General features: G+C 36.6%; 1 protein-coding gene across 6 annotated transcripts in view; it reads left to right on the top strand.

Annotated features, from left to right (window-relative positions):
- Positions 1-23,803, top strand: part of mbc (myoblast city) — a 73,856-nt gene that overhangs the window by 1,829 nt on the left and 48,224 nt on the right. For 5 of the 6 annotated variants that reach the window (XM_069306575.1, XM_045758113.2, XM_045758111.2 and 2 more), the window contains exons 3-20: positions 1,132-1,257; positions 1,700-1,845; positions 2,419-2,536; positions 3,538-3,630; positions 4,893-5,048; positions 6,229-6,377; positions 7,033-7,146; positions 7,853-7,979; positions 8,812-9,021; positions 10,015-10,172; positions 11,134-11,251; positions 11,538-11,706; positions 11,860-12,059; positions 13,381-13,484; positions 13,790-13,924; positions 14,868-15,044; positions 15,307-15,481; positions 22,309-22,422. In XM_069306575.1, the coding sequence (XP_069162676.1) occupies positions 1,132-1,257; positions 1,700-1,845; positions 2,419-2,536; positions 3,538-3,630; positions 4,893-5,048; positions 6,229-6,377; positions 7,033-7,146; positions 7,853-7,979; positions 8,812-9,021; positions 10,015-10,172; positions 11,134-11,251; positions 11,538-11,706; positions 11,860-12,059; positions 13,381-13,484; positions 13,790-13,924; positions 14,868-15,044; positions 15,307-15,481; positions 22,309-22,422 (2,589 nt within the window). The remainder of the gene's footprint in view (positions 1-1,131; positions 1,258-1,699; positions 1,846-2,418; positions 2,537-3,537; positions 3,631-4,892; positions 5,049-6,228; positions 6,378-7,032; positions 7,147-7,852; positions 7,980-8,811; positions 9,022-10,014; positions 10,173-11,133; positions 11,252-11,537; positions 11,707-11,859; positions 12,060-13,380; positions 13,485-13,789; positions 13,925-14,867; positions 15,045-15,306; positions 15,482-22,308; positions 22,423-23,803) is intronic. The other variant, XM_045758112.2, reaches the window with a different exon arrangement.

Here is a 23,803-nt window from a genome sequence, read left to right as displayed (position 1 = left end):
GAAAAAATAGGCTAAAGTTGTCTAGACACTTATGAGAGTTTTAGTCATTCTCAGACTAAAACAAGTATATTACTGTAGGTTTCTTGCAAGACTTATGCAAGAAACTTAATCGTAATCTTTTTCAAGAAACTTATTCGTAGTCTTTTTCAAGAAACTCTTCTTATTCCAAAGAGGAGATTATGCTCTATAAAATATCACTGGGATGAATGCTGTACATGTGTGTCAAGACTCATGTGCCAGTCTCCATACAGTGAAATATGTAACCCATTTGTACCGTACCACTTATCAAAATCTGTAATAAAATTACCCATTGTTTCTTGTTTAAAATATATAATAATAATAATGAATAATAATACCTATATATTTTCACACTATTGAGCAACACAAAATAGCAGATCTGGTTCCCAAATGTTTGTTTCCTTGGGTGTCCGGAGACTAGCATATTAATGTCATAAACAGATGCAAGGTATTCCAGTGCTTAGTGGTTCATTTCTCTGGAATTACTGAGCACTTAGATCTATTATTATGGGGCATGGTTGTAAGGTGCATCATTTCTCATTAGTTATGTTTTCATATTTGGCAATATTAATTTTTTCTCATTCTGTATCTGATTAGAAACTAGTCATGTTTGGTGACTCAATCTTTGGGAACCATTGGCCTTTCATAGCAGCACAGTGTTTACCATGCATTGGTGGAATTTATATTTGATATGGGACTGATTTTGGTGCCAGTTCATGGACAGTGCTTGATTACCATAATAAACCTCTTCTAGGTGTATACTTAGGTGCCACCCTACAGTTTCCAGAATGAACATCTGCCTGAAACAAAAAGAGAACAAATTGAATAAAAAATAACCCCCCTTAAATTTATCATATAAATAACTTTTTTGTGATTTATGTAGGAATCATACACTGAATATTGAGGCCGGTGCATTTGCAAGACTTAGCTGTACAGCTTTGCAAGCTTGAGGAAGTTATTGTGGGTCCACTAGTGAAGGATGTTTCATTACATTTAATGCTTGAATTTTGTTATAGAATAGATTATGCTTAACATTTCAGTCTGAATTTAGTGCATTATATAACTCTAATTATGTAGTAACCTTTGATTTCGTTTACCCATGACCTAAATTAGATTCGAGAATGTGTTGTTGACAAAACTGGCCCAGTTGAGGTAGTTACTGCTCGCCTCCCACACATCGTTCAGGAAGTAACGGCTGTGCTACGAGAATGGGGAGTTTTATTACGAAAGCTTTATTTGGTAAGCATATTTCAGTGGGATGCATTTTAACACCATCTCAACTTTATTTGTTATTCTATTATACAGTGCAATATACTGTATATCAGAATAATTAATACTGTACCTGAATTATAATGTATAGTATGAATGTGAAAGTCAAGTTTGGAACAGTATAAATGGATAATGTGTGAAGTGTGTGGCATTAGGAGTATAGATAGAGAAAGGAATCAGATGTCATGAGATAGGGAGGGCAAAAAGTCCAGGTTTACAAATAATTAAGATTTCTTAAGAATTGCACTGTTTTGGCTATTTTTCACATTTATCAAATTTTGGGGTTCTACTGTACTGATAATGATGAATGATTTTGTATATGGAAGAACATATTAAGAGTAGTTTGATACCAAGATATAATATTCTGGAATTTGTCATATGTACTTGATTAAATATATACATAATTTTGTAGGAGAGAAGCAAGGATTTCAAACTGTTACGGGACACTATGAAAGAGCTTATAGCTTTACGCAGCAGGGTGTTGTCTGGCCAGTTGCCTGGAGATGAACTCAAGCAACTAAAGCACCGCATTACACATGGAATTGATCAAGTCAATGCGTAAGTAATTTCTACACATATATAAAATAAGAAAAAACTAATTATACACTTTTTGTCCATATCTCTGCTGCCTTGTGTCCTTTGGGTAGAGAAGGGCAGTGAGGGTTTAGATAGGATCTAGGGTTAAGACAGTATCCATGTCTGGGTACTGTCTTGGTCCTAGATCCCAAGGCTTCTCTTCCCTCTGATAGTGGACCAGGTTATAGTACCAGTTTTGCTGGCGCACAAGCAATTAACCATGCTCTGTACTTTTAATTTTTAGTTTAATGTACTTTCATTGAATTACTGTAGCTCTCTTGTTATTTTATTATCCTAATTTTGTATTTTGGGCAAATGATGAATCACAATAGCATGAATGAAGTGTTGATTCAATATCCACACATCTGAAAATGAAGAAACAATGTTTTGGTTGGTTCAGGACCATTAACAAGTCTTGATCATCATCCAGGACAACCAAAACATCCCATTTTCTTAATTTTCAGATTTGTATTTTGGGCTTAGACAAAATTACATCTTCGTCCCTATGCAATGTAGCAATGATGGTTTCTAATAGCAATGTACTGTAAATTTCAGACAGCTGGGGCTTGATTTAGTAGTGCGAGATGAAAGTGGAAACATCCTCAAACATGATATTACCTCAGCAGTCAAACTCTTCCGACATCATGATGAAGCTGCAGAACGACTTCGCAAGGTAAAGAATATTCATACCTGACATTGAACAATAATATCCTGACAAAGTTAAGTGGCTCCAATTTGCTATGAACAGCTATAGCTGTTCTGATGTTGAGTTCAGTTTCATTTCATTCCTTTGGATTGATTTATCATTGTAATGTATCCTGTAGAGAAGTAGTCGGTACAGTTGGTTCACAACTAAAAGATATCAGGTTTGGTTTCCACTTAGGGCAGAGACATTTGGACATGTTTCCTTTCACCTGCTGCTTCTGCTTACCTAGCAGTAAATAAGTGCCCTGAAGTTTGGCAAGTATTATCAGTTGCATCAAACTATGTCATCAACAGACCAGATGAGTCAATGTTTGCAAATGATGCAAAGTCAATGAAGACCTTGACAAACTTAAGGAGTGGAAAGATAAATTGCTGCTTAAATTTAATCCAAATAAGTGAAAGATGATGAAATTAGGAAAGAGAAATAGGCAACACTGTAGGAAACTACACCATAAGAAGAAAGCAATGTTTAGAAACAATAAGAGAAAAAGACCAGGGGATGAATGTAATGTGTGTTTGGTGCCTTCATTTGTGTGCTCTGGTTCAGTGTTTGCTACAGCTGTTTGAGATCAAGTTTTCCTCCTTAGCTGCTGTTACCATTGCTCCTGCCTTCCACCAGGGTACTCTTTCCTGAGAGCGATTCAGACCGCTGGGTATGGAGTATTTCTATTGAGGGGCTTCTTCCTGGATAGTGCATAAGTCTTTGCTTCTCTGCTGGATACTGGTTGATGGGGTTCTGGGAGCTCTTCTACTCCCCAAGCCCGGCCCGAGGCCAGGCTCGACTTGTTGAGAGTTTGGATGGAGAGCAGTTTTTGATAAGTCTTATTTGGTGGAATACACTGCTGTGTAGCATAATGCACTTGTAGGGATCTGTGGGGGCATATCCTTCTCTATTGTACATGTCACTAATTTACATTTATGATGAACGTTCATTTATCATGTTGTATTATTTTATCTTTGATTTTTCAGCATGAATCGGCTAGTGCACGGGCATCATCTCTGCGACGAAGACCACACTTAGCATGGACAGCCCTTGTGTCAATAAAAAATATTATAATTAAAGTAAGTACAGTCTATGGTAATACAGTGTAGAGAAAGTATTTTCTTACATATAAATATTGTAAGAGTCCAAGTCATTCAATTCTACACATTGTACATAAGGACACTGGTGCAGAATTTTGTCTATACAAGGTGATTCTTGTTACTGATTCATCAACATGCCTGTCTTGCTCACAAGACATCTATAGATCCTTAAAGCATGTAATCCTTTATTCTGTCTTTTAAATACACTGTCTTCTTTCTAGTCTGGTATATCCTTTCCTCTGAGACATGAGTTTTTGTTTGGCTCCATTATTTGTTTTTCTTGGGAGCGTCCCCTAAGTAGCTCCCTTAGCTTCACAGAGTGAGCCAAATTCCGGTCTCGGCTCCTGGTAAACACGATGGGTCACAGATGCCTGTTGTATTGAGCTGAGGCTCAGTGGTACCAGATGTTGCTTTACAAGCCAATGGGAGCCACTATAAAAGGGGGTTTCAATATACATTATCCAATTCTTAATCTTTCATGTTATAAGGATGTAATGGCTGTGGATACATTTATTAATCAGCTCTGATCAAGGCATGTTTTGTATAAAATAAAAATTCTGTGAATTTGATATAAAAATATTGTATGTCTAACATGTTTTGTTATTTACTCTAATAAAGACATACTTATTAGTATTACATTCAAAAAAATAATAAATTACAAATATCTCTGTACTATACTAAACTGTCTAATAATTTGGATCTACTGTAATCTCAATTAATCTGTCTGGAAAATACGTCAGTATTCAGTTACAGTACTTCGTAGATAAGAAATATAAATTTATGAAGAAAGGATGGAGAGATAAAATAATCAGGAGAAAGCACTAAGCCATTATGACTACATGTATATAGCACTTGGAAGAGAGGTGAGAATAAGAATTTAGGATAGGACAGAGGAGAGGAATGGTGTTAGCAATACAATGCTGTAAATGTATCATAAAGCAAGAAGAAGATAGGCATATGAAGGAGTTATCAGAATGATGAAAGGCATGCAGTTTATTTTTAAGCTGGAGTCTTAAAAATACTAATATCTTTTAAAGAATAATTAGACACTATGCCAAGTAAGGTTGTGGTTGTGGTAGACTTCCTTCATATATGCAAAGTTAGGTAGCTGGAAATGATCGGAAATAAAATTACAGGTTTGCATAGTTTTAAGATTTTTTAAAATTCCTGCGGTCAGATGTGAGATACATGATGATATGGACAACTCTGATTGGGACTAATTATTTTGTATTCCCTGCCAGGTTCCTGAGCCTTCTGAGATCTCACTTGGGTTGTACACTGGAGATCCTCGCGAAGGTAGAGAAAAGCCGCTAACTGAAGCATTCATCATCCCTTGGACTGACGATGGATATAATAGCCATCCAGATCTGCTGATCAAGTTGAAGTGTCTTTTTACAGTAAGAAATGTGATTTGTAATTGTGAGTTACTTTACTCATAAATGTTTTAAAGATAAAGGAAATCAGAGACCTGAAAATTTTTCACATATGAGGTTGGTAGTTTGGTGCGTGGATTCAAAAGAAAAAATTCTCATACAAACATGTTAAAACTTAGGATGATGTATGCGTGCTCATCATTGATAATCTTTACTCCATTTTCCAGTTATAGATTATGAAAATTTGTTCGTACATTCATCATGCCTTAAATACAACATAGCATATGTTGTATTTAACATATTTATGGATAAATAAGCACCACACTACTAGGTATTATGGATGCTACATAGCATTATGGACAAGTAAACACCACCACACTACATAGCATTATGGACAAACAAACACCACCACCACACTATGGATAAACATTAATACAGTGTCCAAATACTGCTTGTTATCCAGCATTAGATAAACCAGTAGTATTTGGGTATTGATATCACACAAACTATAATGTCAGAAGTGCAAGTAAACAGAACAACATTGGCAGCCTATGCAAAATTGGCAAACATGCAGAATACTTTAAGAACTTAAACAGGAACTAATCAGAACCCTTTACACTGCCTATGTTAAAAAAATCATTGAATACACAGTACAAACATGGGATCCCCAAAGTACAGTAAGAAGATTGAAAATGTTGAGAGATTAGCAACTATACTGGTACAGTAATGAGAGCCAGGCTATGAAGACAAGTTATGGAAGCTTATTCTAATAATAGGAGAGAGAACCAGAGGAGATATGACAACATGCAGAATTCTGGGGAATAGATGATGGGAATGGACAGTGTATTTCATGGGGGGAAATTAAACAAGAGAACACATGAGTAAGGAAGATGTGAGGAAAGTATTCATATGCAGTAAAGGTGGAATCCACCTCTAGTCACAGCTTAAAAAAAAGGTACAATGAAGTACTGTGGAATATATAAATATTGTAAATGGCTTACAGCTAGGTAATGGGACCCCAAGAGCTAGATCTTGCTTCCCATAGGTACAGCTAGGTATGCTCATACCTGTGGGTATGTATAGTCACATTCATATTAATTAATACTATAATTTAGAAAAATATAAAATAAAGGTAGCCCTTGGAATGCTGTGTAGTGTTTAAGCATACAGTTTAAAGTTCATAATCAACTCATATTCTTTACAGGACTTGAGCACAGTGGCTTTAGATGAAAATAATCTGTGGTTGATAGGTTCAGTTATTCGTCTGGGCTCCATGGCTAGTAAAGAAGTAGATCCTCGTAGAATCTCATCGGTATCGTGCAAGAGAACTACCTCCAATGACTCAATGCGAAGGTTAGTTATCCAATTTAGCATAATTGTGCGGTGAATTATCCAGTGAGATAGTGTATAAGTTTTGAAATACAAAATACTAAAACTAGTTCCTTGGTTGAGAGCAAGTTGCTGTCAGACAAAGAAGAAAATTAAAAGTATACCTCCTTAAAGTGAAACCCGGGGATCAATAGATAAACCAATTATCACTTTGGTAACTACCAAGTGGACCACTGCTTCAAACTGCCACTAGATGGCAGTATGCTACATATAAATAGGGTTGGGGGAGGTGGAAGCCTTCACTTAAAACCCCACACCACCCCATTATGCTGGGAAAAGTTGAAACATATAAGGAGAGAATGGGAGTAATCAAGAGACTGCCCAGAAAATACTATGACAATATTCTCATTTCTCTATTTCTAAGTTAGTCCCATGGTTGGTCCCTGAGCCAGCTCCCACGGAAGGAAGAAGGAAACGTGTTAAAAAATATTATAGAGAAATGAGCAGAAAATGGGAAAATAATAGCCTGAGCAGCAGAAGCCAAGAATAAGGGTCATAGGTTACTCAGGGAACAACTGATTTAGCTAGATCAGAGACAAGGTAAAATATAGGTAATGTATCCTAGTGTTCAGTGTATTTTATTGATATAAATATGAGGCTTATATCAGATTTTTTTCAGACCTTTTGGTGTTGTATTGATGGATATCACACCCCTCATCAAGCAACAAAGAGGCATTGCTAAGTCAGCTAATGACGGACAGGAAGATATACACCACTTTGCTGTATTCCACCCGTGAGTTTGTTCCAGATTTTATTAAATAAAAATGTTGCTGATTTTAGACAAATTTAGACAAATTTAACTAAAATAAATATAGGGATTGTATTTTAGAAATGGAAGTCAGATTTTGATGTACTCATAATGAAGTCACAAGAATGCAATAAACCTATGAGAAAATATTGAAGCTCCATGATGGGTTTGAAAACACATTCCTGAACTCCTAAGGCAAATGTTGTAGATCCTCTCTCAAGGAAAGTAATTCATTGGTCTTGCAGGACTTGGATAAGCTTTCTTGTCCCCAGTAATAGAACTCTATTATTAACTAGAAGTTTCAGCTCAGAAATGGACAACAGTGGACATAAACATCATATTACTATGCTTGTTTCTGATGTGGGGATTTATTATTTGCACTGTAATCACATTACTCTGAGTTTTATGCTTTCTACCACTGCATACTCTCACACGCCACTTGTTGCACTGTTTAGTCTCTACACCAAACATCCCAGTAAAATAATGTTGCATTGCAGCACCTGCATTATCTACTGCCACTATTTGCTGACCATTTTATCCCCCCCCCCCCCAAGAAATAATAATACTGTAGTTCTTTTTTCTGGTATTGTATTAAGTTTATCCAACAATACTTTTCCAGCATTTACTTTTTTTCTATAAGTAATTTAAGCATTGATCTTATTCAGGCTAATTTCAAATGTTGCTACTTCAGATGCGGTGAAAAAGAAACTCTGGATCTGAAGAAACTACTGTCGCGTAGTGATACAGTACGAGATAACAAGACAGGCTTCCAAGGAATCAGGTTTACATTTCAGCTTGTTAATGGAGATATAAAACAGGTAATATTGGTGAGAGGAAACTAAGATTGGAGATTTTCAGAACTGTTTACTCGTTTTATGGAAATATGTTTAGGTGTTTAACTTTAGAAAGTTGGACTTGTTTTTATCAGGTCTTTGTTGTGGAATGGGTACAAAGAATCTATAGATAAGAATACTAAGTGTGTGTGGAGTTGCACAGACTGGTGGAATATGAGAGGAATGGCTGTGGGATCAGGAAGTGGCAGTAACAGTTGATTAATATTCTATCCAAATCAGGCGCTTGTTTTTGTAAACTGAGTATTGTATTAAATAAGATTTTCATGTAGCATCTTCAATGACTGGGTAAGGAGTCATTGGTGCATTGAAATAGGAACAAAATAAAGGAAACAAATAATGTAGGAAGAGATGTTCATAGTCATTGTTCAAACTCAGTTGTGTGTGCATGAAACATTTGTGTTGTATGAATTTGATAAATTGAGATTGAAACAGTTGAGATTGACAGTCTGAGGAGCATGTGTTTTATTAGGAGAGATCGAGCAGAGATCAATTACTGTATGTCATTTAAAGATATTAAGCTCCATAGCCTGTAATTTGGAAGACTGAGTGGATTCTATTATATATTTTCATATTGAAGGACTGGATGATGAATTAGTGGTGAAGGGAGTACATATATTAGAGGAATTTGAGAGGAGAGGAAGGTAAAGAAGATGGATAGGTATGTTGATGTGTGAGAAATCATAATATGCCCAGTACTTGAGTTGTGAATGACAAACATGTAGCATGGCAACTACTGCAGATAAAATTTGTTACGAGGTAATTAAGGAATTGCTGATTATGATAGTTATATTTGCAGCTTCAAGAGGACAACTCACATTATGTTGCTCTTCGGGATGTTCCTGTATCTCTTCGTTTGGGTCTGTCTGATGTAATTATGCCTGGAGATGTACGCAATGACCTGTACATAACAATTTTGGCAGGAGAATTTGCAAGAGGAGCTAAAACTTGTGACCGCAATGTTGAAGTAACTGTTCGAATTTGTGATGAGAAAGGGAATATGATACCGGTAAGTAATAGAAGGCTGTGTATAGTTTTAAGATGGTTGACAAACTTTAAATATTAATCTAGAAAATTTTAATATAGAAATAAAGTACGATTAACAGCAAATAAGCAAACTATTGATCATGTTATGAAAAAAATCACAGTATTTAACCCTTAAAGTGCAGTTATCATCATATGTTGATTCCTGGGATAATGTGGTTATCATCATATGTTAATTTTAGTTATTATTACATAGTTTTATACAAGGGATGTACAAATCCACAAGGGCTGTGACGAGGATTCGAACCTTCGTCTGTGAGCATCCTAGACGCTGCCTTAATCGACTGAGCTTCATTTGCAGTGATTGTTCCTCTGTGAAGCACTGGTGAGGATGCTTAGACGAGGTACTGAGTTGGCCTTGCCAAATGGAATGATGCCATCTGCTCATATTAGTGGAATTCACTTGGGGTTGAGAGAGAGGTGGAAGTGTTCTCAAGCCTCGAGTGGATTAGACCACCACCTGGTATTAACCAGAAATAGCAGATTAGAGGTGGTTTACATTGTTTGGGGTTTGTTTGATGATATGATACTGCTAAACATTACATTACTTTGAGAGTGGTTGTGTGTTTTGATTGCCTTTCTTGAATTTTCATGGCATTTCACTCGGTGGTGGGTTTATCTCTGATCCCCATGAGCCTCCAGAACTGTAGAAGAGGCAGGACAGTTTGCATTGGTACTTGTCCCTGGCAAGTCAAAATATTCATAGAGGAACCTGAGAGGAACCTGATGTGTTTGTCATGTCCTATTAATACTGGTGACATAAGCTGAACAGATCTTCTGGGGTGCTACCCTGAAAGGAAAATTTAATTACATTGAACATTTTTTGTACAATCCTAAAATTGGAAACAATACAAAGATCACTTACTGTATTCCTTTCCTATGTGCCATAAATAAATATCATAATTATATATTAAAATTTTGATGGTTTTAATAATTTGTTTTGTTGTGCCATTTGTAGGGTGTTATACACCAAGGGTGTGGCAAAGGACCTCTTGATGAATACCGTTCAGTGACATACCATCACGAAGGCAAGCCAAGATGGGCAGAAACATTCAAGATTGCTCTACCCATTGAAGAATTTAAGAAGGCTCATGTCAAGTTTACTTTCAGACACAGGTAAATGACATATAAATAATATTTTTTTGTTATGTCTTTAATTGGTTACCTTATAATGTTGTTAAAAATAAATCCAGCATTTAATGTAGTGAAATGCCTCTTTCTGATTTGCCACTTTGTAGCTTATTTATGCTATAACATAGCAATGACCAAGCCCTTAGAGAAACACAACAGGCTTCTAGACCCACGAATGCGTGCCACAGAAAAGAGCCAAAATCTGACCCTGTTGAAGACATTTAGAGGAGAAGACATTTAGACAGAGATTGCCTCAAAAGCCGAGAAAAAATCTGCCAGAAAATAAAAGTGCTCCAAACAAGCAACTACTTGTTGCTAATGAAACAATACAATCAGTCATTGCTGCAGACACTGCTGCTCTGATACATTATAAAGTAAATCATATTGCAGTACCAGCACACACCAGGGCTGGGAAAGGGAGCGAGGGAGGAATGCCACCTCATGCTATGCTTGGGGTCAGTTGTAGTTCAACTTGGCACTGCGGCAAATCTCTGACACAGATAAGATCTCAAGCGTAATTGGGCTCTGTCTTAGCACAGGAAGTCTTCCATGCTTTAGGTGTGCTTCTCAGCATGGTACCCACGTTATTTGTGTGGGTGCCTGAGGCACGGTAGAAAGGAACCTAGGCCACAGACCTGTAGGTTAAAATTGCCCATGTGAAAGAAACACAATGGGCAGACTGCGAGGGCATAAGAAGATAAGACAGGCACAACCCTAGTCAAAACAGGAAAATGACCTCCCAAGAGGAGGCAACACTCACTTCCCAAGGAGGAGGATGAACTAACACAAAGACTCAGAGAGAATGAGCATCTTCCTCACTTCCTTTTTATTTCTCCACATCTGAATACACTTATCTTCCATGTGCAAACGCTTCTAACAGGTTTTTAAGTCTACTGGTAATTAAATAGAATGTTGGGGTAATTAGGAACTGTTCCTCTTCTTTCAGATCTACCAATGATTTGAAGGATAAAAATGAGAAGCCATTTGCGTTGTCTTTCGTGAAATTGATGCAAAATAATGGGACGACATTACTTAACACAGAACATGAACTGATTGTTTATAAGGTAAGAACTTAGCTTTTATATATAGCAGCAATTAATGGAAAAGATCTGTGTTTTCATCTTTGGAGCTTTAAATTAAATGTCTAATTCTACATGCCTTATTCTATACTAATTCAGTTAACCTAAGAATGTGTATTATATGTTACACGATTTTATCAGCAAAATTTTAAAATCATGAGGTGTGCTACAGTATGTGATGTTAAGAAGTGTAAGTTGCTGGTAGCAACTAAATGGCTTGCTCTTATATGAGTTTTTTATATACTCAAAGCCTTTTATGTTTTATTTAAAGATTGATGGAAAGAAATGGAACGATAATGACAATAATTATCTCAATCTACCCTGGCAACGAGTTGATGGTGAAGAAATTGTGAAATCATGGAATCATGGTGTTGCCCCCTCACTGAAGGACAGCTTCACAATTTCCACCACCTTCTGCTCAACAAAACTCACACAAAATGGTAATGTGGTGCTTTGGGTATCATAGAGTATGATTATTAATGTCATGCTGAAACTTTCACCTGTTTTACTCTGCTAACATTAAGTCATCTGTCTTCTTGTTACTTTTAATAGGGAAGGAAAACACTGATAGTTTTATATTCCTGTTTACTCAGCTGAACTTCTTCGCTTGTTGGAGTGGGGTTGGAGTGGCTCTCAAAATAGAGACACGCTGGAGTCGTGTCTTCAAGGACTTCGCCATGTGCCCCCAGAGGAGCTGATGGTTTTCCTGCAGGACACTCTGGATGTGCTTCTAGAAATCCTCATGAACAACTCTACAGATGATGACAGTGACAATAAAGTGTTCGAAGCTTTGGTAAATGGATTTTTTAATATTTTAATTATACATTTGTTTTAGACACCCAACCCATGCAACTGAAAATAAGGTAGATACTTTATTTTTTGATGTATGGGTTGGGTGTGAATTTTTTAGTCACATTATTATATATTACTTTGTGTAAAAATTTTTTTTACATTGGGGGCTGTATAAAACTGTAGAAATGAACAATTTATGAGGACAAAAACATTTTCTGTTTGCATTCCACTGCAGAGTATTCCATCAATTCCATTGATAAAGTTCTCCCGTACATATTAAAGCACTGTTTGACCCTGAAGTTAACGATGCCTTCAGCCTTACTTTATATCAGTTTCAACTTTATTTTATTATTAAATTGGATGCATAAATAATTTGAACATAATTCATTTGCTCATGCACCTTATTACTGTGTCTAGTACCCGTATCAACCAAATTCATTGCTGTTCTGCATTTGTTTGTCACCTTTACATATTAAAAGGGAAGTATAGCACCTCGACTTAACAAAGCCCAATGAACTTTATGCATCTCATTCTGATTAAGAATGCTTGTTCCATGGAAAATGTCCTGGTTAAGCAATCGTGCAGTAATCATAATTATTTATAATCATATTTAGTAATCATAATCATATTTAATGGTCTACTTTCTGTGCAATACAGTATTCCTTAGCTGTTCCATTAGGCTAAATCCTGCTGGTTTCATGCACACCATCATGCACAGTCAAGGGCAATCAAAATAATGCACTGAAACATCAGTGGAAGTCTTTGCAATATGTGCATTGATATGTGTTGGGCTTAGTGGTTAATAGCTACTTTGGCATTATTCTTGCCTCATGGAGCATCTTAGTGGAATAGCTCAGGAATTTGAAAAGCTACTTTCTGAGTATGACACTTGTACATTCAAGCCTTTGAGTCCTTGATTTTCTTGTATGCAGAGTTTTTTCATTATGTCAGTGTATGATAGAGCTCAAGGCTCTTGTCTTAGCTATGGTGCCCTAATAGCCAACACTAGATGTCAAGTGGCTAGGTGAGAATGTAGTAGCAGTTTGATTAGAGAGTTAATAGGTGTACTTTATAGTACTCACCTAGTTGTGCTTGCGGGGATTGAGCTCTGGCTCTTTGGTCCCGCCTCTCAACTGGTGTACAGATTGATGATGCCAAGCTGTGCTTGGAAAGGCTTTGAGTGTGTGAGTGAGTAAACATTCTGTAATGACTATCAAGATACTATCTAGTACATTTGGTGAAGTTGACTTAGGGAACATCAGTGTCATGCCCAGAATATATCTTATTTTTTAATCCCACTGATTGTTTTTTTTTTTTCGAAGATATACGTCATAACAATTGCAACAGACAAAAACAAACATGAAGCATTCCAGCCAGTTCTTGACACGTACATCCAACAAAACTTCCATGCTACCCTTGCATACAAGTAAGGCATTATTTTGTATTTCTGGTAGGAATACCTTGCTAGTATCACTTTGTTTTGCAGGACAGCAGCAAGTTCCATATTATTCAATATTCACAATTTTAAGTTTTTGCATTCTTTCAGTTTATAATTGTTAGATTGTAGGAATGATATCTATTCCCAATACTGTACATATCTGTATTTTTTATATCTAAAGTTGCACCTGATAAAATTAATATCCTTGTTGGTATTTTGGAATGTGAACATTTACATGAGGTCATTGGCTGCACCTTTAATAGGAAGTAATTTTTAATTTAATGTCTTTTCAGTAAGTTGATCCATGTCCTAAAATACTATGTAGAAGAGGGTCAGAACACAGATCTACAGGAGACCTTGAAGAAAGCAATGAAGTGCCTTCAGTATGTTTTCAAATTTATTATACGTTCCAGGCAACTTTTTGTTGAGTAAGTTTATATATAACTTTATGTATTTGCTTGTGTTCATGCACGTGACTTTAGGTTCTTTCCACATTAATTGCACTAAGGAGATTCACTGTTGTTTTAGTCATAACTGAATGTATTATAAGTTTTTTTTAAATGAAATTTGGATTAATGTCATGTGAAACTACTTATGTGAGGTAATATGTTGAATTAGTCATTTAAGTAGAGAGGCGTTGCTTTCTGTTTGTTGCATTTGTGTAGCTATAATGTGTTGCCTTTGTGTAGTTATGATTTGCTACCTTTGTTTAGCTATAATTTTTATCTTTGAGTAATTATAATATGTTGTATTTTTCTGTTATACCACTTGGTTGCTGCCTTAGTCAGGGTCCTGCTGGACCCCTGGACAGCTTCATGTATGATGCAGTTTGACATTCTGTATGACACTCCAGCCATCTTTTAAAACATGCCTCCTTGGTCATGCTTGTGCAAGGCAGACATTGTAAAATACCCAGTATTCATTCTTGGACAAAATTATCTCTGGAAGGTTCATTCTTATAAACTTTAAGCTCTTTCAATCACTACATAGCATCACAAGGGCCAACTAGCAGTGCCTGGCACAGGGTAGCCTCAAGAAGAGTCAGCCGAAAGAAGATACACGAATACTTCAGAGAAGTATTCGTGTACCTCAGTCTTATGACTGAGGTACACAAATTTATGATTCGCCTCAGTCTTATGACACCCTCAGCTCCCTCACCTCTGCTAGGGTGAAAGATTTGGGTTCCTGCTTACAGTAGGCTATGAGAAAATCTGAGTTACCTGGTGAGATGTATAGGCCCTGAGGTACCAGTGTATAATCTCTGAGGAACCACTGAGTATTCCCCATGAAAGAACATTGAATTATTCTCAATGCTCTATTTTAGACCTAATTATGCTTCATATTGTGATGTCATTGGATTTGTCCTGGCAGATTATATGGTAGAGGGCAGGAAGAATTTGAGAAGAGTCTGCAGAAGGTGTTGGAAGCAATGGCCTCTATGATGAAGCACACTTTGGACACCACTCTCACCGTGCAGGCTCATTGTCTCAAGTACATTACTACAACCATTCCTGACATCATAACCAATTTTGATCCTGTTACAATGAGGTAAACTAAAATAAGTTCGTTTATTTTGGTAAATTTGAGTATTCATTTCATACAGACTACTAATATTCCATATTGATAGCTGATTTACTGCATTGAAAGGTAATATTTCATCATTGAATATTTTTTTTCTGTACATGTCTGTAATTTCTGCTTCTCTGCTCTTCTATGTTTAGGCAAGAATTTTCAATCATTTTGTGTTATATTTGTGCATCATTGAAACATTGAAAGTGTTCTTGCAAAATGTGAAAATTTAATTTGACAGCTGCATCCTTGTGAAGATGATCGATAACCTTGATCAGAAGCGCATCCCAAAGCAAAAGTTGATGACTGTGAATGAAATCGTTCACAGTGAACTCTTTAAGATCCCAGACTGTCGACGAGTCTTGCTTCCATCATTCGTTAATCACATCCGGCGCCTCTTGGCTTCCAACGAGGAGGTAAGCCATTACTTAGTTTCCACCTTTTCTCTATCATACAATTCACCATTTTTGTTACTGGTATATGTGATGTAAATAAATGTGTATATGTAAATACTGCATATTCTATTTAATTGGTGAAGGTAATTAGCATATCTTGTGCATGATTCAAATGTTCTGTAATGTATATATAAATTGTGTATATCCTTTGCAACACTAAGCAGCTTGTTTGTAATTAAAATGCCTCGGCTTGATTTACTTTTGTTTAAATATTTTCTTTATAACTTGCATGCATGATTAATTCTTTTGCATTGCTTTTTGTGGTGGTTTGAATTTCTTTGTAGATCCTTATCATGTATGAGATTTTGCTTTTGCAGTATATTTTATCAGGTCATAAGCTGTGTATTGGTCTAACTGTCATTGGAATTGTTCCCGGGACTACCTCCTGTACGTGTCAGTCCTCGGAAAATGCACGCAGTACATTACAGTAATGTATATGTATTATATGCATACAGTGAAATTTAACTTATTCAAGTTAATTGGCAGTGAACCTCATGCAGTTTTTAGAGGTACTTAAAAAGCAAATTTGTGTGATTACTCTTAATGTCTTACACTGTACGGCTATCGCCTGTTACAACTGGCAGTAACCCCACAATCTGGCCTTAGCCTCCAGTCCAGTTGTACTAAGTAAACTATAATATGACCAATGTCTAGGGATACTGGTATAGAAAAAGAATGGATTAAACTACTGGTTAAAAATAAAACATTTCATTAATGAAAATAGGTGCAGAAGGATAGAGCAAAATTCTCTGTTGCCAAGATTCTCTTGGCAACAACCAAGAGAATCTGTCTGTACAGAGATTTAACCACATCTAAGCATATTTGCCATGCCCAGCTCTCAAAATCTTCTTTTCAAAGAAAAAAAAGTAAAAAAAAAAAAAAAAAAAAAAAAAAACTCGGGACTATTCTTTTGACAGCCGCAATTCTCTATGGTATTACAGCCCTTCTAAATATTTAAGCTATGGAAACATATAGTACTTCAATTAACAAATGAGCTTGAATTATCTTGCATTGCAGAACTAGTTTCTTGTTTATTATATTTGTTAATTAGTTGCCTGTATTCCTGGTGAATTAGTTTCATGTGTACTCCTATAGGCATACTATTAATTTGTAATAATTTTTGTATAAGTTTTAATGGAGATACCATCTTGTAGTGTTTGGGGGGCACAGACATTCACCAGCTATGACTATGAACAGTTTTCAGATATTGCTACCAAAATACTTTGTAAAGGCACCAAAGAAGATGTGTAACATTTTGAAGAGGAGTGCTTAATAATGCACAAGTTTTTATCAACTTTGCCATCATTTTTGCTCCTGGGAATTATAACCAAATCAGACCACCACAAAGGCATATATCCTCTCCTCTTTCCTAGCCTTCTTCCTGCCACCTGGTGATAAATCAATGCAGTTCTGTGTTGGTTATCTCTATAAATGCCAACTGTTCCTAACAGATTTTATAGCTCTGTCATTGTTCAGTGGCCATGTCTCTTGATCCTTTCCTTAGCAGTGTACAATTCCTCATGATTCTCATTATCATGATTCCTCATGATTCTCATTATCATGATTCCTCATGATTCTCATTATCATGATTCCTCATGATTCTCATTATCATGATTCCTCATGATTCTCATTATCATGATTCCTCATGATTCTCATTATCATGCTTCCCCCTCCCCCTACCCATCTGCTTTCTATACATTGTATATCAGGACTGGTTCTCCTATATCCACTATCCCAGGATCCTGAAATATAGGACAAGAGGCACACCTTCATCCTGGATTGATCTTTTTATTACTGTATATGAGAAGACCCCTCATGTTATCATTTCTGAGCTATATAAAATGTATCTCCAGAACTTAACCATGCTCAAGGAGCAACCATCTTAAAACTTCATGTTGCTTGTAAACTGAAATACCATTTAATGCCTCTTAAAAATGTTCTTTATTAAGTTAAAATGAATAATGTCGTATTGATAATTGTCATACCTATTTAAATGTGTGAATTTTTGCATTATGGTTTAATTTCAGTCCACGTAAGCAGTGAACGGAAAGGGCAACATTTGTGCTGTATAGCCAAAAAAAAAAATATATATATAATATAATTAACAGTATATTTTATTAATACTGTATATAATTATTACACTGAATATTTTATTAATATATAATTATTACACCGAATATTTTATTAATATATAATTATTACACCGAATATTTTATTAATATATAATTATTACACCGAATATTATTACTAAGAAATTCAATGAATTTTCCCAATATTTCATATTTGCTAGCAGCATTGTCTTTTCTACACTTAGTATAAACGTTTGAACTCCCGGTGTCATTTATCACTTGGTAAATTAACTATAAAAACAAAAACAAAGCTTTATTAAAAAGTTTACATGTAAAACTTATTGCCAAGCTTCCTAGACAGGGAGGTAAGAGTTATGTGGCTCTAATGTAGCTTAATAAATGGCATTCAGCATGAAGTGCCAGCCACCCCCTTTTTCAGTCCCAGTGTATAATGCATTTGTGCTGTAAGAATTATTGACCCCGATACTAATAAAAATGTTGTACTTTAAAACCGAAAACTCACTGCACACATATAATTGATATATATAAAGCTCATGGATCATATGCTGTACAATACAATCAGTACAGTACGTTTCTAACATTTCATTATGTTTAAAAGTTTCATTATAATTACCAAACTAAAATTACAGCATCCCTCAAAACTATATAAAAATAGTGAGGCTGTCATGTGAGTTCTTGCACACCTAAACCCCCCAGTGGATTAACGACAACAGCTATCCTATGATAACCCAAGATTTGCCACATGGCACTGTTTTTTGTAAGGCCTGTTTAATCATCACTGGTAAACACAAAACAAATATGCAACTAATGATAGGATTAAACTAGGTTTGAGTCAACATAAGAACTCTGTAATTAATAAATAACTTTAACATGTACAAAGGTAAAAGCAGACTATATTACATTAAATATACTGTGTTTGCTTACAAAATTTCATGTATGTTTTTGCAAAAGCATATATAGAAAGGCTAGATGATAAGTAAAGTTTATGACATGTTGGAGATAAGATTCCATAACCAAGAAGATCCGAATGATAGCAAGAGAAGGAAGCAGATACTGTGGATACAATGTCAGAGAGAGAGAGAGTGAATATAAGAGTGAGTTTATGTTTGGCGAGAGAGAGCGAGTGAGGAAGTGACTGTGTGTGTGTGAGTAAATGAGTATGTGTGCGAGTGAGTGAGTAATTACCTAAGTGTAGATACAGAATGAGAGCTGTACTCATGGTATCTTGTCTTCCTATTAGTATTTTTCGTTTGAAGCTTCGAAACTGCTGATGGCTTTGGCATCGACTACTTTTTCACTTGTTCCAATTGTCTACTATATTTGTAAAGGAAAACTTTCTAATATTTTTTAGCAATTGTTTCCTTGGCTAGAAACTATGATTTCTTGTTCTCGAAGTTGCAGGTTTCAAGAATTCTTCTTTGTCAATTTTGTGGATTCTTGTTACTATTTTGTATGTAATGATTACCTCTTTTTCTTCTACCTTCTAGCTTTAATATAGTTAACACCTCTAGTCTCTCCTCATAGCTCTTGTTTTCCAGTTCTGGAAGTTATTTAGTAGCATGTCTTTGTACCTTTTCCAGTTTGTGTGTCTTAAGAAATGGGCACCATACAACCACTGCGTATTCCAAGTTTGGTCTCACAAAAGTCGTGAATAATTTCTCTACTATTTTACTAGCCTTGCATTGGAAAGCATTGCATATTCTCCTTACATAATGTCCTTTATGTGGTCCTCTGGTGACAGTCTACTATCCAGAGCCCCACCCCCAGGTCTCTTTCTTTGCCAGTTTATTAATATCATTACAGATAATTTGTAGGTTGCTTTTGACCTATTTTCTTCTAGTCCACATTCCATAACAAGACATTTATTCACATTGAATTCCATTTGCCAAGTGTTGCGCCTTACTTATTTTATCTAGGTCACCTTAAGGGCATGACAATCATCTAAGTGTCTTATCTTCCTTAGTATCTTAGCATCATCAGCAAACATGTCCATATAGTTCTGTATTACTTCTGGTAGATTTTTATAAAAGACAAACATTACTGGTGCAAGAACTGAACACTCTGGTACTCTACTAGTAACACTTTTTCCAGTCTAATACATTGCCACTGATTACTGCCCTCATCTTTCTGTCAGAAAATTGTTCAGCCATGTCAGCAGTCTACCTGTCACTCCTCCAACATGTTACAGTTTATAGAATAACATTTTGTACAGACTGTCAAAAGCCTTTTTTAGGTCCAGATAAATATAGTCACCCCAACCATCTCATTCCTGTAAAATCTCTGTGGCTGTATCATAAACACTAAGTAAATGTGTGTGTGTTTGTGGGTTAGAGAGTTGGTGTGCAAAGTGAATGTGTGTGAGAGTAGCAAGAAGCAGGTACTGTGGATTGATATTTATATTTTTCATACATTTTTGTGGTGCCTCTTTTTTATTTTCTCTGTGTGATGACTGTTCACTTGCTTTTAACTTGAACTTCTGATCCATTGCTGCTTAAAGGTTATTTTTATCATAAAGAAATTTGTCTTTATCGGAGGGCCTCTCAACTGTTTCCTGGTGGTAATGTGCTGGTACTGCAAAGCTTAAGGATCACATCAGGCCACTGAGACCCATGCTCACTGGGAGCCAGAACCAAAATCTCTCACAATGAAGTAAGAGGGTGCTTGGGGGAAAACCAACCAGAAAGTCAGTGATAGTTTGCCACAGGTGAACAACCCAACCCCTAATTCACTTAACCACCCAAGGTCCCAGCCTGCAAATATTCCACAATCACTGGGTTGGCTGACCTCCACCTTATGATTATGTTGCATACCACCTACCTTGTGTGTGCAGTCACACACAAGGTAGATTCATCTTTGAGTGTGCAGTGTGTGCTATTGCAGGACTTTCCTGCCTCTCAAGCTGCAGCCTCTTTGTGATTATTAAATGTTTTTGTAGCCCTCAGTTCGTTGACTCACAGGTGCCAAAAATGGCAACTTCTAGGTTTCATCTTTTGCTATTTTGATGGGAATCTCATCTATTCATCCTGTTTGTGGAATATTTCAGGGGGCTTTGCTCTGAAGAAGTATTCCTTCTCTTCCTCCCTCCCTCCCAGTCTATGTACCCTGGTGATGTAGGTTCTGGCACTTCTTATGTGACAGGTAGTGGGTCTCAGGTATTTGGGGTTTCCTGATTAGGTTCCATTGTTTCCATTTGATTCTCTTTGCTGTCTTTTTTCCTAGGTGTCTTCCCTGCCACTGTCAGTTGGGTGTCCACTGAGTCCCTTCCCTTCCCCAACCCCACTTTCCTTGCCAGAGTGCATCGGAACTCCAAATTCATGGCTTGGAAATGCCTCCCCTTCCCCCAACATGAGTGTCTAGACTCCTGTCTTCCTCAGAGTCTCACTTAGAGGGGCCTTCAGCTTGTTTAAGTGTGTGCATTTTGTTGTCACTTGCAGCTGCTAACTTTTAAGCTCCCAGTCCTCATCCTGAGGGCAGAGTATTTTTAGCATTTGGGAAGGGGAGTTGGGGGGGGCCAAAATATTTTTTTCAGTCACTAATGGCTTGTTCATCATTGCTTTGTTCCAGTTTCTTGATACAAAATATGATTGTTATTGTTGACAAGTTTAGAGTCTAGCTTGACTCTTGGTTGCATAAAATGGACTCAGTTTCTGGCTTCTCTGTGTCTTGGAAGTTTCTTTTTCTTGTTCCCTGCAGGGAAGTCATTTTCTCCTTCAAGAACCAGATTCTGGTCCTGGCTCCCAGTAGATCAGCATGGATCTCATAAGCCTGGCATGTAGGTTAGGTTTAGCAGTTCCAGTGAGTAAGTCCTTGGGAGCTAATGAAGGCCTATCAGAAAATGTTTCATTACATTCAGTGCTTGATTTTCCCATGGTTCATCAGCAGCTTCTTCTTTTAACAATGCCTTATCGACTTTTGTTACCAAAGCGCTTTACAGTAAACTCCTCTGCATCTAGAATACTTAAGGGATAGGTCAATCTGGATAGTGAGTTACAGTAAATGGCTGAAGGTATGATATCCAAACCACACATCAGAAAATGAAGAAACGAGGATGTTTCAGAAACATCAGATGTGTCAAACTTCATAATGGATACCAGTCTGGATACATTAATATTCCAGATAAGGAAGGGTTTAGTACACTTAAATTTTGTTCAAAATTTCATATATGCAAATTGGTTTGCATATATTTATCCACCTGTTAGTAAGATGTCACACAAAATTAAAGTGATGCTAAGCACTATAGGCAGTAATTAGTAACACTTACCTTACTTAAATTTATTTGGAAGAGCTGTATGTAAAGTGTTCCGCCCAATAACCTCATGCTCTCATTTACATTATAACGACTATATGTGTGTATATTTACATTTGTATAGATATACAGATATTTACATTTGTATAGATATTTGTATTAGATATTTGTATAGATATTTACACATTAAATAATAATACAGTAAAGTTCTTAAAAATTTAAAAGGTTAGATAATTGGCAGTTCTAAGTAGAGGAGTTTACTGTAATTGTCTTGACTTTGTTTTTTTGCCTAATACATGAGCCCACTCCTCATCCCTGATCCACGACCTTGCCGGCTCCTGGTTCCTGCCTGATTCCCCACCCTGCCCTGCCCCTACCCGGGTCCATGCTCAACTACGCCCTTAACCATGGCCCTCTCCCTCTGCCACCATGTTACCTTATGCCTTCCTCAGATGACAGATTATGAGGTTATAATGAGAAAGGAGAGAAAAAAGACGAAACTAAAAAAACTCCTGGATCTGGACAACGCCGCTCAGTTGACTGAAGATCGCACCATGACAGAAGAGGTGAGGATTCACACAAAAGGGTATCATTGTAACCGAAAGTATGTCTGTTGTTGAATATTGTCTGTCCACATTTTAGAGAACATGCATAGGCTGGGTTCTGTTGAATCATGTGATGCATATTATTAAATCTCATTTAAAGACATCAGTAGAATTACTTTTTCTTATTTTAGAAGAAGTGAGCCGCTCTGAGTAATGTGTTAGGATAAACTCTGTATGAATGTTCATGTCTCTAATATACAATTATTCTATGCCTTAAGAAATTTTAATTATAAGCATTATAAAAACTTTATTCTTAGATTTTTAATATGAATTTGAATTATTATTTGGGACTAATATCTTGTGTAGTAATTATAATTATTTTCATATTTTGTGTGTGTATATTATCGTGTCCATCCATGAACAATTGTACGAGGCTCTTGTCAAAATGTCAGTTATTTCTAGCACATTAAGGAGTCTTGTTTTGTGATTATGTACCTGCACCTTGATTGTACCTGGATGGGGTTCTGGGAGTTCTTGTACTCCCGAAGCCCATGAATTGTAAGAGCAGATGTAATTACTGCACCTTACTACTGTATACTCCTGGGTCATGGGACAAAAGGGCTTCCCCTCCCACCCAACAAGGAGGGAGGAGGAGACAAACTAGTTGGGGGCTGGTGGGACAAAGTTTTTTTTTTGGGGGTGGGGGTTGTTTTGATATTTTGAAGGAGTTAGTCTTATTTTTCAACCATGCAGTAGTCTGTTTTGATTCGCCTACCTTTCTGGTTGATATCCTTGTCAATGGCAAGATGATAAACTTTAAATGTAAAGTGTTCATGAGACATTGCTTCCTGCACCACTCTGAGAGAACCAGGTCCCCAGTGGGCAATACGAACTCTGGGATTGATGACTTCAAGTAGTATGGCACTTAATCAGTAAGCTAGCTCCAGGATACCTCTGGGACTGACCTGGAAATTTGGAATGTCATTACATTCAACACTGGTTTTACTGCCTTATGAATTAAAATCTGTATCTCAAATGAAAAAATAAGTTACACGTTTTAAAGGAAAAATAAAACCCATTACAGTATCTCTAGTTCTTTATAGAATTGCATGTCTTTTGTGACAATTTAGCTGGTCCAGTGCAACATAATCTCACAGACACGAGAAATGCAAACCACTTGGTAAATATTGTTATCTTGAGGTTATCTTGAGATGATTTCGGGGCTTTTTTAGTGTCCCCGCGGCCTGGTCCTCGACCAGGCCTCCACCCCTAGAAGCGTGACAGCTGACTAACACCCAAGTACCTATTTTACTGCTAGGTAACAGGGGCATAGGGTGAAAGAAACTCTGCCCATTGTTTCTCGCCGGCGCCTGGGATCGAACCCAGGACCACAGGATCACAA

The sequence above is a fragment of the Procambarus clarkii genome, chromosome 58, assembly GCF_040958095.1.
Source record: "Procambarus clarkii isolate CNS0578487 chromosome 58, FALCON_Pclarkii_2.0, whole genome shotgun sequence".
Classification (NCBI taxonomy): Eukaryota; Metazoa; Arthropoda; class Malacostraca; order Decapoda; family Cambaridae; genus Procambarus; species Procambarus clarkii.
This window is presented reverse-complemented; position numbering and strand designations above follow the sequence as displayed.